Raw genomic sequence first — 14,042 nt, 5'->3', positions numbered from 1 at the left:
TGCTAAATTTAAATTGTTGGTGAGCACACTGCCTAGAGGTACTAATTGGGGTGTATGGTAGCGCAGCTCTATTCTAAATGAATATGTATAAGTATATATATCTATATATATAAAGTATTTTTTTAATTTTTAATAATATAAAAAATATTAGTGAGTCAATTAAAGAATTTCCAGAACTTTTTCTTTGACTTCTTCTTAATAGAACTTTCCTTCCGTAAGGGGAGATTAGAATCCGAAGCCGCTAATGATTTCAAATCAGGGTGCGACTTTAATGGTTCAATAGTAATTCTTCCTACATCATTACCTATATCATGAGATAATGATTTTTGTAATAGTTTTGTACTAACTTTCGATTTCTTTTTATTATTTGTAGTAGGTGAAGCATGATCAATATCCCATTTTAATGATGTAGAAGTAATTGGTTGAGGAGATGGAGATAATGAACTTCGAGAACTAGTTTCGTCATCATTACCGATAGTAATTACTGGCAAGGTTGCTGCATGGGGAGGAGGAGAGAAGTCGCTTTCATTCTCTGGATCAGATTGCTGTTGTTTAAGTGCAGCATTCTTAGCATTCTGCTTAAGCATTTCTTTCATTTCTCTATAACTAAGACCAGAACTAGATGTCTTAGGTAAAACTGGATCCAACATGGACTTCGTCTTATAAGGCACCACATCAAATAAATTAGATCCTGTGATTGCCCGAGCCAATTTAGATCCATTCCCTCTATAATCTGGAGCCAAAGTTCTAATTTCATTACATAATTCCAGAGACTTATCAGAAATAAGTTTGATATCATGAATTAAAGCTTCAGCATCAAAAACAACCGCATCTCTCTTAGAACCTAATGCTAAGTCCTTCTTATAGTCATAATACAATCTACTAATTTCTTCAAATGAAGAATATGACAGAGTCGATGAATCACTGTTTTCAGATGTGATGGAATTGTTATCATCTCCATCAAATTGTTCAATCGAGTCGATCTCATCATCATCCTCTAGATCTTCATCATTAGGCAATAACTTATCCTTAGTACATTCAACATCTTCATCATCGTCTTGACTATTTTTATCATCTACAGAAGTATCAGTAGTTAATTGAGAACTCTGACCATCCTCGTTGAATGAAGCATTCACTCCGTCCATCTTTGCATTCTTTGATCTCTCCAATTGCTTCTTAAATCTATCTTCTAATTTATACTCATAGTTATTCATATTGGCAGCAGGAACAACTATTACTGGTAAGGGGAAATTTTTAACCAATCTATCAGTTAACTTAGAAGAATTCCAACTCCTTAATGGTGCACTTATTCTAATATTGGGTTTGGTAGCAGTACATACTAAATTAGGTTCATATAATTTATACATCTCTTTCAAAACATTCTTTGTATCACCAACAACAAATTCAATAGTAATTTTAATAATCTTTTTGGGACTAACCATAGCTTCAACATATTCCATTAAGTTTTCACATATTGAAGGGACATTTTCTGGTTTATTCCTATGAAGAAATCTCAGACGAGGATTCGTGGGAGGTAAAAATCCATGAGGCGAATAGAAACTGTTCTTTCTTTTTTTATGAGTTAAAATATCTGGATAGTTTATGGCACAGCATATAACAATAGAATCACCATTTTCTAAGAAATTGGTTAATATCCAATCTAGAGCAACCCACGTATGCCTTCTTCCACTTACATATATAAGAATTGACCGTTTTGGTAATACAGGAGCTTTTGGTTTCAAAAGGCCATCGTATAATTTATCAAAATCTTTATGCTTTTTAGTTAATGTACAACCACGATGAACTATTATAGGAGTCGTTGGATAAGTAGGGGCCTTGGGTGCAGTTTGAAGAAGTGAAGTATCAAGGAGATTTTCCAATTCAGCTGGAGTTGGCATAATTGGATTTGGACTTAATAGACCACCTACAGTGGAACTAGTACCACTAGTACCAAATGAATAATTGGCTGTGAAATAATCTGATGCTGAATACCCTCGAGTTGGTGATGCTAGAGGAGATGTTCCACCATTAGAAGCAGAAACGGATTCACGTTTTCTACCTCTATCATTTGAAGAAGTCGATGCTTCTCTAAGTCGTACAAGATCCCAACCAAATGCATCATCCCATTCAACTAAATGATCTTCATCGGTTTCAAGATTAACCGTATCAAAGGATACCCTTTTAGTAAAATTTGCGGTAGTAGGGTTATCATCAGGTACAATGAATTTGATGTATCGATAATTATCTGACTGTCTCTGTTTGAAATAATCCAAAAGGTCATGATACTCACTGGGTTTTGAATGGTCTTGTAATTGAGGAGGGATACGATAATCATCAAGGGATGATTGAGTTGTGACATGGTCTAGAGGAGATGTACCACTATGAATTGGATGAAGCATTCGAGAACTATCTCTGATGAGGTCTGAATCACTTCTTATTGCCAATGGTTCAGAATTTCTATGATGATGTTGTTGATGTTCATGATGTTCATGATGTCCATGACTAAGTAGTTCGGAAGTTTGCTGGTTTATTTGTTGATGATACCGAGCCAAATTCTTATCAATGGACTTTCTTTGAAGTTCCGACATGTTATTTACGGGGTAAACCAATCGTTTCTAACGTATTTGATAAAGATAAGGATAAGGTCGAAAAAAGATTTTGTTCAAGATGCTCTTCTTAACTCAGCAGTGGACACTGCGACTTCCAAAAACTTTAAAAACCGATCGGTGAGAAGATCTTGACCGCTGATGAGGAAATTTCACTTCTTAGTGATAATCTTGCTTTTAAGTATACTATATGATTTCTGAAGAATATCTTTAGTTTTTTGTGACAAGTCATGCGCAAAAAATATACTTACTGTTTACCAACCAATAAATTATCGGCTACTAGCCTTTGGTACAGTAATAGGGTTAACTGCGGGTATATGCTCACGGGATCATGACCCTAATTCGCTCATCGGTGAGTTTCTAATTACGCAATAACCGATCCTTTAGACTGTGCACTGTTTACGAACTATAAATAATATACACGATACTGTAAATTATGTACACGTACACTACTTCAGAGTTAAAGTTACTACTAGTTTATAGTTACTTTAACCCATTATCGTTATGGGCCCTATTGCTACGCCATCTTCGTGTCACTATGCCGGATATCTACAGTCTAGCAAAACCGTTAATCCCCAACTGCTGCACCCATACCACAGTAGTTAACGTAATGAACAAAATAAGTAAACTGCTATACATGTATCTCTAACCTATTTGTTCTGGGCTCACATTCTCGCACAAATCGTACTACTTAAATAAGCTAATTATAGTATTGCCTATTTTTAGTTATAGTTATAATAATTTGGGGTACCGCCCCAATTACCTTTGTAATTAAATAATAAACCATAAACATTACAATGAACTTCAAACCGTATAGAACGTCTTGTTACTTTAGTAGTTATTCTATCTCTATATTTGCTTAGCTACAGTAACTGAAAACAATTAAATGCTGGAAATCGTTTCATAAGCGGACAGCACAACATAACACGATTCACAGCCTATTTTCGCTTGCTACTTTCTTGCCCCACAATTCCGTGACTTCTCCAGATTCACATAATATATAACTGAATCATTCAAAGAAATACCTGAGGCAAAATTTGGAGTTTTGTATATAGTGGAGTATAGTAAAGGCAATTATGGCTTTGACCGATACTTCAGATGTTCCAAATCCAGTGTCAGTTACTCTGACACTGACAAGTACTGCTATTAGAAAACCATCACGATCAAATTCAATTGACGAAAATAAATTATTAATTTCATCGTATCTATATAAGAAATCATCGAAATCGAATAACTGGAAATTATATTGGGTTGTTCTTCGAAAGTTACAATTAAACTATTATATTGATAATACTGAGCATAAACCTAAGAAAGTTTATAATCTTTCAAGGAATTTGAAATTATTTACCATCTTGAAAAATGATGTCAATGATAAGAGTAGTAAATCTTTCTTAGTGTATACCAATGATAAAATTTTACAATTCAGAACTAAAGATAATAAAGAATTCAAGAAATGGATTGAAGCCTTAAAAGAGATGTTTGGAATGAATGAAGAAGAAGATGTACCCGTTGAATATAATAATACATCTAGTTTTCATAACCATAGTGGTAATGGTTCATTAAGTGATTCATCTAATGATTCCTCATCAGGGGGAGAAACAGTCCCCAAAAAGAATTCCCATCATCATTCATCTGTAGAAGAGAAGCTTCAACAGTTGAGTAATCTACCGGAAAATGAAATAAGTGAGATTTCATCTATTACATCAGATAAATATGAATATCTCATTGAAAAGGGCAAATTGAAGCTTGACTTACATTTCCCAAATAACACATATCGTTCTTATCACAACCACCCTTTCCTAAAATGGAAAAAAGTATTTGCTATCTTTACCAATAAATCACTCTACATATATAAACGAAATAGTCGTCAATATCTTCTAAAAGTTGACTTGAAGGATATAATTGATGTGGTGGAAATAGAAACATTCCATGATATTGGAAATTTGAGTAGAAGAGGATCCTTAACTGCACATCATGATTCTCCATCTACGTTTGATGTTAATGATATAAATTATATAAATCATACTAATAATTATAAGCTTTCAGATTCATCAAAGACAATACAGAGATCGATATCTAATGATAATATTGGAAATTACGATTGGAAATTCCGCATCATAGCATCTACTGGACATTACGTATTCAAGGCCAAAACTGAAAACGATTTATTAACTTGGCTAAGCTGTTTTAAAACACTAATAAGACAACTTCGACAGGTTGCAAAATGATTGTCTGTGGGTGTGGGTGGGTTACATAGTTGGTATTCGCACGACGAAACTTTTTGATACGATTATACTTTTGATATATTAATATAGTTAGTATAGTTAATGTAGTTTGACGACTCTTTAAAGGACTGGATATAAACAGAAGAGAGTCCCTGTATTTCTTTATATGAGAGATATACAATTGACTCTGTTGTGGAGATAAAAGAGGCCACAGTAAATATGAGTAAATCTGAAACATTGGAACTATTAAGTGCCGTGTTTCCTAACATATCGAAAGATGAACTACGAACAAAGTTGGAGACTTTTGAAAAAACGGAGAATCATAAAGTACTTAATGTAGATAAGTTAATAGAAACTTTATTGGTTGAGATTGAAACGTTGGAATTGCAACAACAAGTAAAAGATCAAACTGATTGGGAAGAGTATGTTCAGGCGAGTACGAGTACGAGTATGAATGCAAATTCATCAAATAACATTGGCAATAATGATGATAATAATGGTCATAATGGTACTAAGCATTATTACTATTCATCTAATTCTTTAAAACTTATTGAAATGTTTCCTAATCATGATGTAGACCAACTTGAACGGGCATTAATTGATAGTAAAGATGATTTTGATGGGGCTATTGCTCTTATTCTTAATGATCATGAATTAACCAATGATAATATAGAAGTAGATAATGATTCAATAGGGAATAGAGATATTCAAGCTGATAAGGATGATTGGCATATATTTGATAGTCAACTTGAAAAATTAGCAAAATTAGTACAACTCCCTAAACTGGCAGTAACGAAATCATTCTATGCGACTAATGGGAACATTGCCAAATGTTTAATTGATATGGTGCATAATTATCAGGCGCAAGTGGAAAAAGAAAAGCGTGAGCGTAAAGACGGAAAAGAGCATGATTGGATTGACGTTAAGAGTCGACCAGTTAGAGGTGGTCGAGTTCAACGAGGAGGAGGAGGAGGTAGACGTCGAGGACATCATCGAGAAGATGTCTCAGATCATAAGGAAGAAAGTTCAAAACTAGTACCAAAAGAGACGGTTGATGTAGAGCTTATAGAGGAAGTATCGGCCAATCTTTGCAATAATCCAAGCTTCAAATCAATGCAAAGATCATTCATATATTCTACTGTTGAGTTAGTTAAGGGTGATTTTGAAAAAGCAATTAAGATTCTTACATTAATTCATGAAGATAATGGAATGGATCAATTAACTAGTTGTGTTAGATTAAAGTTTAATTTATCACCTTATAAGAGTACATTACCAAATCAATCAGAAGCTGAAAAGAAGAAGGATTTAGATGATAATATTGAATTAGGACTTGTAACTGTTCAACCACGACTTAATCAAATTACACAACATCTTGATCTTGATTTACATAGATTAAGTATACAAGAAGCAAAAGCAGTAAGTCGAATTCAATTAGAGAAGTGGTGGGATACCGAATTACAAATGCGGATTGATCATGGTCAATTTAATAAATATGGTAATCGAGTTGAATTTGTTCATGAATTGAATATAATTACAGGTCGAGGAAATCATAGTGATCAAGGAATTAGTGTAGTAAAGAATAGTGTAGGGAAATTATTAGTTAATGATAATTATATTTATGAAGAGAGGTTAGGAAGTTATATTGTTATGGGAAAGAGGTTAAATGCTATAGAGGGATAAGGCATTTTTTTACATCAAAATAAGGCGGGCCTTATGATAGTTGACGCGTCAATCAGATGATTTAGAGGTTTCATATCTGTACAACAGCCTAAATAAGCAACTTAATCAGACATTAATTGATAACTACTTTCTTTCTCTGATTATTGATGTTAAACTAGTGTCGTAAGTACTATAAAGAGATCAGCAATTGTCAGACGCGTTATCTGCAAATGCATTATAATATAATATAATATAATAAAATAACAAATTAATTAATAACAATGCGACACGTAATATGTGGATGCATATTGTTCAACTATTCATTCGCTGATGCTGTTCCTAGCAGGGTCTTCATTGGTCCGGCTGTAGTTACTCTATAGAATTTTTATGGATACAGTATTAGTGCAAGTATAATATTAACAAGGAAACTACAAGGAAACTACAAGTATCACTAACTACGCTCTAACTATTACTTCAATTCTTAAAGTCCATGTGATATCTTAGCCGTACATAACATACCAAGAGGTTCAGTGCTCGGCTACAGGATACATATGTACGTCCGAAATGGTACATGGGCAACAAATCACAATCAACAACAAAAATTTGACAATCAACAAATCATGAACCGGTATGAAGATGCGGGTAACTGGAGTGACCGTTACTCCTATAACTGGTTTAAAAAAATAAAAGAAACAAGACCCTTGCTGCAATACATAAGGGGACAACACATTCAAGGCATTCTTCCTAAATAGGCAATGCCTAATCGGGCAAAATATGAATAAGAATAAATATGAAATAACATCAATGAATATTATGTAGTGTAGTTGTAATTTATTTGAAGTAGGATTGACTAATTAACTTATGACTAACAAGTATACGGCAGAAGAGTTATGAGTTAAACTATCAAGCTTAAACTTGAACTAATTAGAGGACAGGTACCAAACACAAAGCCATACCATAAGGGAAGAGAGAAAAAAAGAGGGGGCCAAGAAGAACATGTAGACGAACAGAAGACGAATAGAAGAAGAAGCAGACGAATTACAGGGTAGACAATATTATAGGGAAGTGATAGTAGAAGATCACTAACAATAACAGTAGTATAGTAATAGTAATAATAGTAACAATAAGTCAGTAATAGTAATTGTAGCAATAATTGTAGTTGTAGTTATTATGCCCTGCAATCTTAAGTCCTGGTTTGTGTCTGTCTGGCGTGTCGGATCAGACACTAACATCCACACACACCCGTGCCGCAACGCATTCCCAAAAAATTAAAATAATTTCAAACAAATCACCAAAAGACACCTCCACCACCTCTACCATTAAGGCTACAACCATACAATCGCAATATCTGATCGTGAACCAGCTCTGTCTGTCCGTATACTCACGAGCAATTCATTCCCGTTGTCTTTTCCCTGCTTCAAAAACCGACATTTTGAAGTAAAACGACTTGTTCACCTTCAGACACTTATCATTACAAAGTCTAAAGAACGATACTTAAGTATCCTGTCATTCCTTTAATTCACTTATAATTCACTTATTGTAAAAGTAATAGTCTTGCTCCACGTGACTCCCTCGAAGTCTTATGTTATAATCATCAAATTGTCAAAATTAATTATCATGAATTCTACCGATAAATTCTCCAATCCGGGGCCTAAGACCTCGAATTTACAGTTGGAAGAAGAAGCATTAAAGCTCGGATCTCCAATCCATAGTCTTATTTCGAAATTCTCGGAAAAAAACGATCATATTGATAGTAATACTATCACTTCCGATAAGAATATATCAGACACTCGTAATGTGTCTGAAGAAACTCAACAAAGTCATGAAAGTCATGAAACTCATGAAACTCAAGAAACTCAACAAAGTCATGATTCTCATGAACCATTTGCACCTGCGTTGTTGCCTCGAATGCCCGGAACTTACAATGTTAATGGGTTAAATAATGATGGTCATGTTAAAGATGAGTACCACGAGTTAACAGAAACATTACACGACAATTCCAATTCTAATTCCTCCAATTCTAATTCCTCCAATTCTAATTCTAATTCCAGTTTTAATCCTAATTTCAGTTCCACATACGAAGAACCAGATATCCCTGTACCTAAACGAACTCGTCCACAAATAGATACAGAAGCACTTTTAAGTCATGAGGATTCATTGGAAACATTACCAATGCACAAACCCCAGGCTGAAGACATAGAATCAAAAGAGATACAAGAACCACAAGAATCAACAGAGATAGAGCCACATGAGATAGAACAGTCAGAGTCAGACATTAATGAACGAGAAGAAGAGCCAGAAGAAGAACCAGAAGAACCAGAAGAACCAGAAGAACCAGAAGAACCAGAAGAGCAAGAAGAGCAAGAAGAGCAAGAAGATGTGCCAGAAGAAGAACCACAACTAGTAGCTCCTAATACTCCAAGCACTATATCAGAAGCTAAAATGACTACTCCAGTAACTACTCATCATCAGAAATTGACTACACCCGAATTATCCAATTACAGATCCGTCTTGGATCCAGGTAAACCCTTTTCGTTAAATACTACGGCTCCTAATCCTATACATATAGAACAAATTTTGAAAGATAATAATAAATCTAGTGATTTTGAAATTATATCTACTGATGATAAATCATCTATATCCAGTACAGCTGCCAACTTATTGAAATATGATGCTTTACAAAGGATTCCCACTGTAGATGATGAAAATATTGATGATCTAACTCCTCGACAAATGTCTCAACTGACAGTAATTAGAAGTCCACCTCCACCTCCTTCACAATCACAATCACAATCATTTAATCAAGTAGCTCATAATACTACTGCAGCCATAACTCCTATATTACAACAAAATTTAAGTAAATTTGGTCCATCTAATCCTACCCCCAAATCAGTTAATTCTTCAACTTCAACTCTTGGAAATTCTCCTCTTCATATTGGTACTTATACTAATATAATTAACCCTTCACCAATTAATGGGTCAAGAACTTCTTCAAGTCTGACAACTTTAAGTACTACTAGTCAATCATCAAGTAAAAAAAGTCGAGTTAGAGGAGTATTTTCTTCTATGTTTGGTAAAAGAAGTTCTGGAAATTCATCGACTTTAACTACCAATAATAATAATATAGATTCAGGTTCAGGTTCTGGTTCAAATTCAGAATTAAATATGAAAATTAGTACTCCATTTAATGCAAAACATGTGGCTCACGTTGGAGTCGATGATAATGGAAGTTATACAGGTTTACCAGTTGAATGGGAAAAACTTTTATCAGCCAGTGGGATTTCTAAACGTGAACAACAACAACATCCTCAAGCAGTAATGGATATTGTAGCATTTTATCAAGATTCTAATGAGAATCCCGATGATAATGCGTTTAAGAAATTCCATTTTGAGAATAGTAGTTCTTCCAGTTATAAAACCATTAACAATAATAGTAATAGTACGGGTAGTATGACGAATTTAGAATCTACAACTCCAACTACTCCAGGAACTCCATTTACTGGTTCTCATAGTCCTCCTCGAGATCCTTTAACTCCTCAAACTCCTCATCATCTGCTGTATTCTCAGCCAAGTGGTGGTAGTTCGGCTCCTCCACTTCCAGTCCAACAACAACAACAACAACAGCAGCAGCAACAACAACCACAAATCCCTGCTACTCCTCAACAACAGTATCCTACTCAACCTAAAACTCCTGCCAGTTCCTCTTATGAAAGTCAATTCATCCCTTCAAGACCGGCTCCAAGACCTCCTTCAGCTCAACCAACTCCTAAACAAGCTGTACCACCTCCTGATGAGATATCTCCTAAGAAATCCACCTCATTCATATCGAAATCCATCTCTTCTAAATCCATTAAGGGTCTTAGAAGTGGATCTAAAAAGGAGAAGTTTGTCAATATTCCTCATCCTCCACCTCCTCCTCCTCCAACCACTGGAACTACTACTTCAATACCGAAATCTAAATCTCATAATTCTTCATTAACAACTTCTCATCAATTTCAATTACATGAGAAACAACAACTGTTAAAGAATGGTGGTGCTACTACTGCTCCATTACAACAAACTTCTAAATTCAATCGAGATGAAGCTCCTTTACATTATCCTAAACAAAGAAAAGATGATTTCAAATCGCATAGGCCTCCACCTCCACCTCCATCTTCAGCTCAAGCTCCTGGCCAAGTTCCTGTTCAATCTCAAGCTCCGGTTCAAGTTCCAGTTCAAGCACAAGCTCCAGTTCAATATAAATCTCAAGCTCAAGCTCAACCTCCAACTGCTGGTCCTATACTTACTAGTCCACAACAAGCATTAGCTGATGTCACAGCTCCTATTTCTCGTGAAAAGTATGAAGAGAAGCAGTCTGAAAGACAACAACAGCAGCAGCAACAACAACAACTGAATAAATCATCTCCAGAAGTACAGAGAAAGAAATCTAACCAACAACCAGTTCGAGATGCTAAACAAGCAGCCATTTTATCTCAGAAGAAACGTGAAGAAAAGAAGAGAAAGAATCTTCAAATCATTGCTAAATTACAATCGATATGTAGTGAAGGAGATCCTAATACGATGTATACTGATTTAACAAAGATTGGTCAAGGTGCAAGTGGAGGAGTTTATATTGCTCATGAATTGGCTAATCGTAATGCTACAGTTGCCATTAAACAAATGAATTTAGAACAACAACCCAAGAAAGAATTAATTATTAATGAAATTTTAGTTATGAAAGGTTCTAAACATCCAAACATTGTTAATTTCATTGATTCATATTTATTAAAGGGAGATTTATGGGTAATTATGGAATATATGGAAGGAGGATCCTTAACAGAAATTGTAACTCATAGTGTTATGACAGAAGGACAAATTGGTGCAGTATGTCGAGAAACTCTTAAAGGATTAAAATTTTTACATTCAAAGGGAGTTATTCATCGAGATATTAAATCCGATAATATTTTATTAAATATTGATGGGAATATTAAGATGACGGATTTTGGATTTTGTGCCCAAATTAATGAATTAAATTTAAAGAGAACAACTATGGTTGGTACACCATATTGGATGGCACCAGAAGTTGTATCTCGTAAAGAATATGGACCAAAAGTTGATATTTGGTCATTAGGGATTATGATTATTGAAATGATTGAAGGTGAACCACCTTATTTAAATGAGACTCCCTTAAGAGCATTATATTTAATTGCAACTAATGGTACACCAAAATTAAAGGAACCAGAAGCTCTTAGTTATGATATTAGAAAATTCTTAAGTTGGTGTTTACAAGTAGATTTCAATCGTAGAGCTACTGCTGATGAACTATTATTGGATAAGTTCATTTTAGAGAGTGATGATGTATCTTCTTTAAGTCCATTAGTTAAAATCGCCAGAATGAAGAAAGCTAGTGAACCCTTAGAAGATTAGATATTCTCCTTGTTATTTTATATTTCATATTACATATTTCTTTCTCATTTCTTTCTCATTTCATTCTTTAAATGTCTTATTACAATCTTAATATATACTTCTATTTTAACGTATCATTTAAAAATTGGGCTATTCTTGAAATCCCATAAAACTCTTGAGTATCTACATCATTTAATTTCAAGTTATTAACTCTCTTAATTAAATGAGTTTCAAAGAAGAAAGTCGAATCATGAACTCCCCATGGTTCTACATAGAATCTAACACCTGCTCTTTTACCATCATTAGTTCGAATATACCACATCTTATCTAAATTCTTCCCCTCTGAATCTCCATATTTATGATCATCATATAAGGGAACATCTAAGGCATATTTCCCCCAAAGTAATACATCATCTCTAAATACTTCATCTTCACCTACAATAACTAATACATCCGAATCAGGTGATGAAAATGTAGGAACTGAAATCCAATCTTGTCGTTGTAAAGTAGTATTTCCTGGTGATACCAATAATGAATGAACATTAGAAGTTCCTACAATACATTTAGATCTATCTAAATCACTAAATGCTTCATATCTAATCATATCACGAGGATTATTATCATAGTATGAATTCCCCGGAACATATTGTTGTGCTTCAGGTCTGACTTTAGTCCAGGGACTTACCAATACAAGTTTCTTAGGATATGGAAGTTGTATATCTGAATCTTGCTTATTGGCTATTAATTTCAAATATTGAGGATATACAATAGCTAAATTTCCTCCAGCAGAATCTCCAATAAACAGAATATTAGTTGCTCCATCTTCATTAGCAAGTTTTTTATAAGTTTCATGAAGTTGAAGTAATTGACATGGAATTGAAAATCCTCGACAGGCTAATTTATATCCCAAGTGTAATATTGATACTCGAGATTGTAATTCAGGATCTAATAACTTATAGATTGTTATTAACGATTGAATTTGTGAAGGCATGGTTTCAAAGTAGTAACCACCACCATGGAGGTATATAATTACCGGATCATCCGGCTTTCTATCAGGTTGTTTAACAATCCAAAAAGAGTTCTGATCATACTTTTCACCAAAGTGCGGTAATGATTTAATCAAACTATGATTAACAAGTTTAATGATCCTATTTAATAGGAAATTATTACTGTAGATACAGATATACCGACAATCTCTGATGGGGACCAATAATCCTGAGCGACATACAAGCAATTTTAATGATTGTGTCAAGTTACGTTTGAATTTACGACCAATTCCTCCAACTAGCGGATACTTGAGGATAAGAATAATTAGTCTAACGGGGATACCTAAAATGGCGTAGAGCCCAGCAATTGAAAGCATTCTCTACAGCCTAAACCAACTAAATAACGACGTAACTAATTATTTAACTAAGTAGTTAAATATCTAATGTCTACTGTCTATATAGGTTGTTGTGTTCATTAAATAGTTTATTAAGGTTGCATCGACATTTCGTCAAGAGGCTGTGAAATTTTAGGTTATTTCTAAATTAGGAAGTTTTCTTGCTCGGTATAATTGTACCCCATATTTTTATCGCTTGACCTGTCAATGTAGAATAATAAACGATAGAGTTAGATGATTACATGATGTCATGCTGCACTATACTTAAGTGGGAGTTTTTGTTGATAACGTGGATTATGAACTTGACCATATACATGACATATGACTATATTTATGTATTGAAGTTAGGAGCGTTGACTAACAGATCGTAATACTGCATTTATGACATTTATGTATTCCTTATATACTTACTATATTGTTTATATACTTACTGTATTATTTATATACTTTCTATATATTACACCAAATATGAATCAAATAGAAAATATAAAATTAAATATGATTGGTGCAAAACATAAAATTAATCTACTTCAGGTTGGTCCATTAATTGAACAGTTATTTGAATAACACAGATAAACTCTAGCTTAAATCCAGCCATGTCTATAATGTTTGATCATTTTAAGTGTTACATTAATATCATCTGATCTTCTTTTTAATACTAAACCCCTTTTTCCTTAAACTTTCAAAATTTCTCGTATGAATATTAAAGACCAATTGAGCTTTAGCTCGAATAATCAATCTAGCTCAATCCTGGTGCCTAGCCCAATTGGCGTAGTATAGAACCTA

General features: G+C 34.0%; 5 protein-coding genes across 5 annotated transcripts; 3 read left to right on the top strand and 2 right to left on the bottom strand. All coding sequences in view use genetic code 12, as the record gives it.

Annotated features, from left to right (window-relative positions):
• Positions 1-155: 155 nt before the first annotated feature.
• On the bottom strand, positions 156-2,399 carry RJT21DRAFT_131787 (uncharacterized protein; the record flags this gene model as incomplete). The annotated part of the gene is made up of 1 exon (XM_064883083.1): positions 156-2,399. One exon carries the CDS (start codon positions 2,397-2,399, stop codon positions 156-158), a length of 2,244 nt encoding a protein of 747 aa, XP_064735914.1.
• A 1,283-nt stretch (positions 2,400-3,682) lies between these two features.
• On the top strand, positions 3,683-4,834 carry RJT21DRAFT_3470 (uncharacterized protein; the record flags this gene model as incomplete). The annotated part of the gene is made up of 1 exon (XM_064884231.1): positions 3,683-4,834. One exon carries the CDS (start codon positions 3,683-3,685, stop codon positions 4,832-4,834), a length of 1,152 nt encoding a protein of 383 aa, XP_064735913.1.
• Positions 4,835-5,050: 216 nt separating this feature from the next.
• Positions 5,051-6,511, top strand: RJT21DRAFT_3469 (uncharacterized protein; the record flags this gene model as incomplete). Its single annotated transcript, XM_064884230.1, has 1 exon — positions 5,051-6,511. One exon carries the CDS (start codon positions 5,051-5,053, stop codon positions 6,509-6,511), a length of 1,461 nt encoding a protein of 486 aa, XP_064735912.1.
• A 1,296-nt stretch (positions 6,512-7,807) lies between these two features.
• On the top strand, positions 7,808-11,896 carry CST20 (mitogen-activated protein kinase kinase kinase kinase; the record flags this gene model as incomplete). Its single annotated transcript, XM_064879914.1, has 2 exons — positions 7,808-8,558; positions 8,790-11,896. Exons 1-2 carry the CDS (start codon positions 8,108-8,110, stop codon positions 11,894-11,896), a joined length of 3,558 nt encoding a protein of 1,185 aa, XP_064735911.1. The 5' UTR covers positions 7,808-8,107.
• A 50-nt stretch (positions 11,897-11,946) lies between these two features.
• RJT21DRAFT_56336 (uncharacterized protein) lies at positions 11,947-13,537 on the bottom strand. The gene has a single exon (XM_064885071.1). It carries the CDS (start codon positions 13,236-13,238, stop codon positions 11,997-11,999), a length of 1,242 nt encoding a protein of 413 aa, XP_064735910.1. The 5' UTR covers positions 13,239-13,537; the 3' UTR covers positions 11,947-11,996.
• Positions 13,538-14,042: the final 505 nt, after the last annotated feature.

Source organism: Scheffersomyces amazonensis, assembly GCF_036850825.1.
Source record: "Scheffersomyces amazonensis strain UFMG-HMD-26.3 chromosome Unknown RJT21scaffold_8, whole genome shotgun sequence".
NCBI lineage: Eukaryota > Fungi > Ascomycota > Pichiomycetes > Serinales > Debaryomycetaceae > Scheffersomyces > Scheffersomyces amazonensis.
Note: the sequence above shows the minus strand (reverse complement) of the source record. Positions and strands in the feature narration are given on the sequence as shown.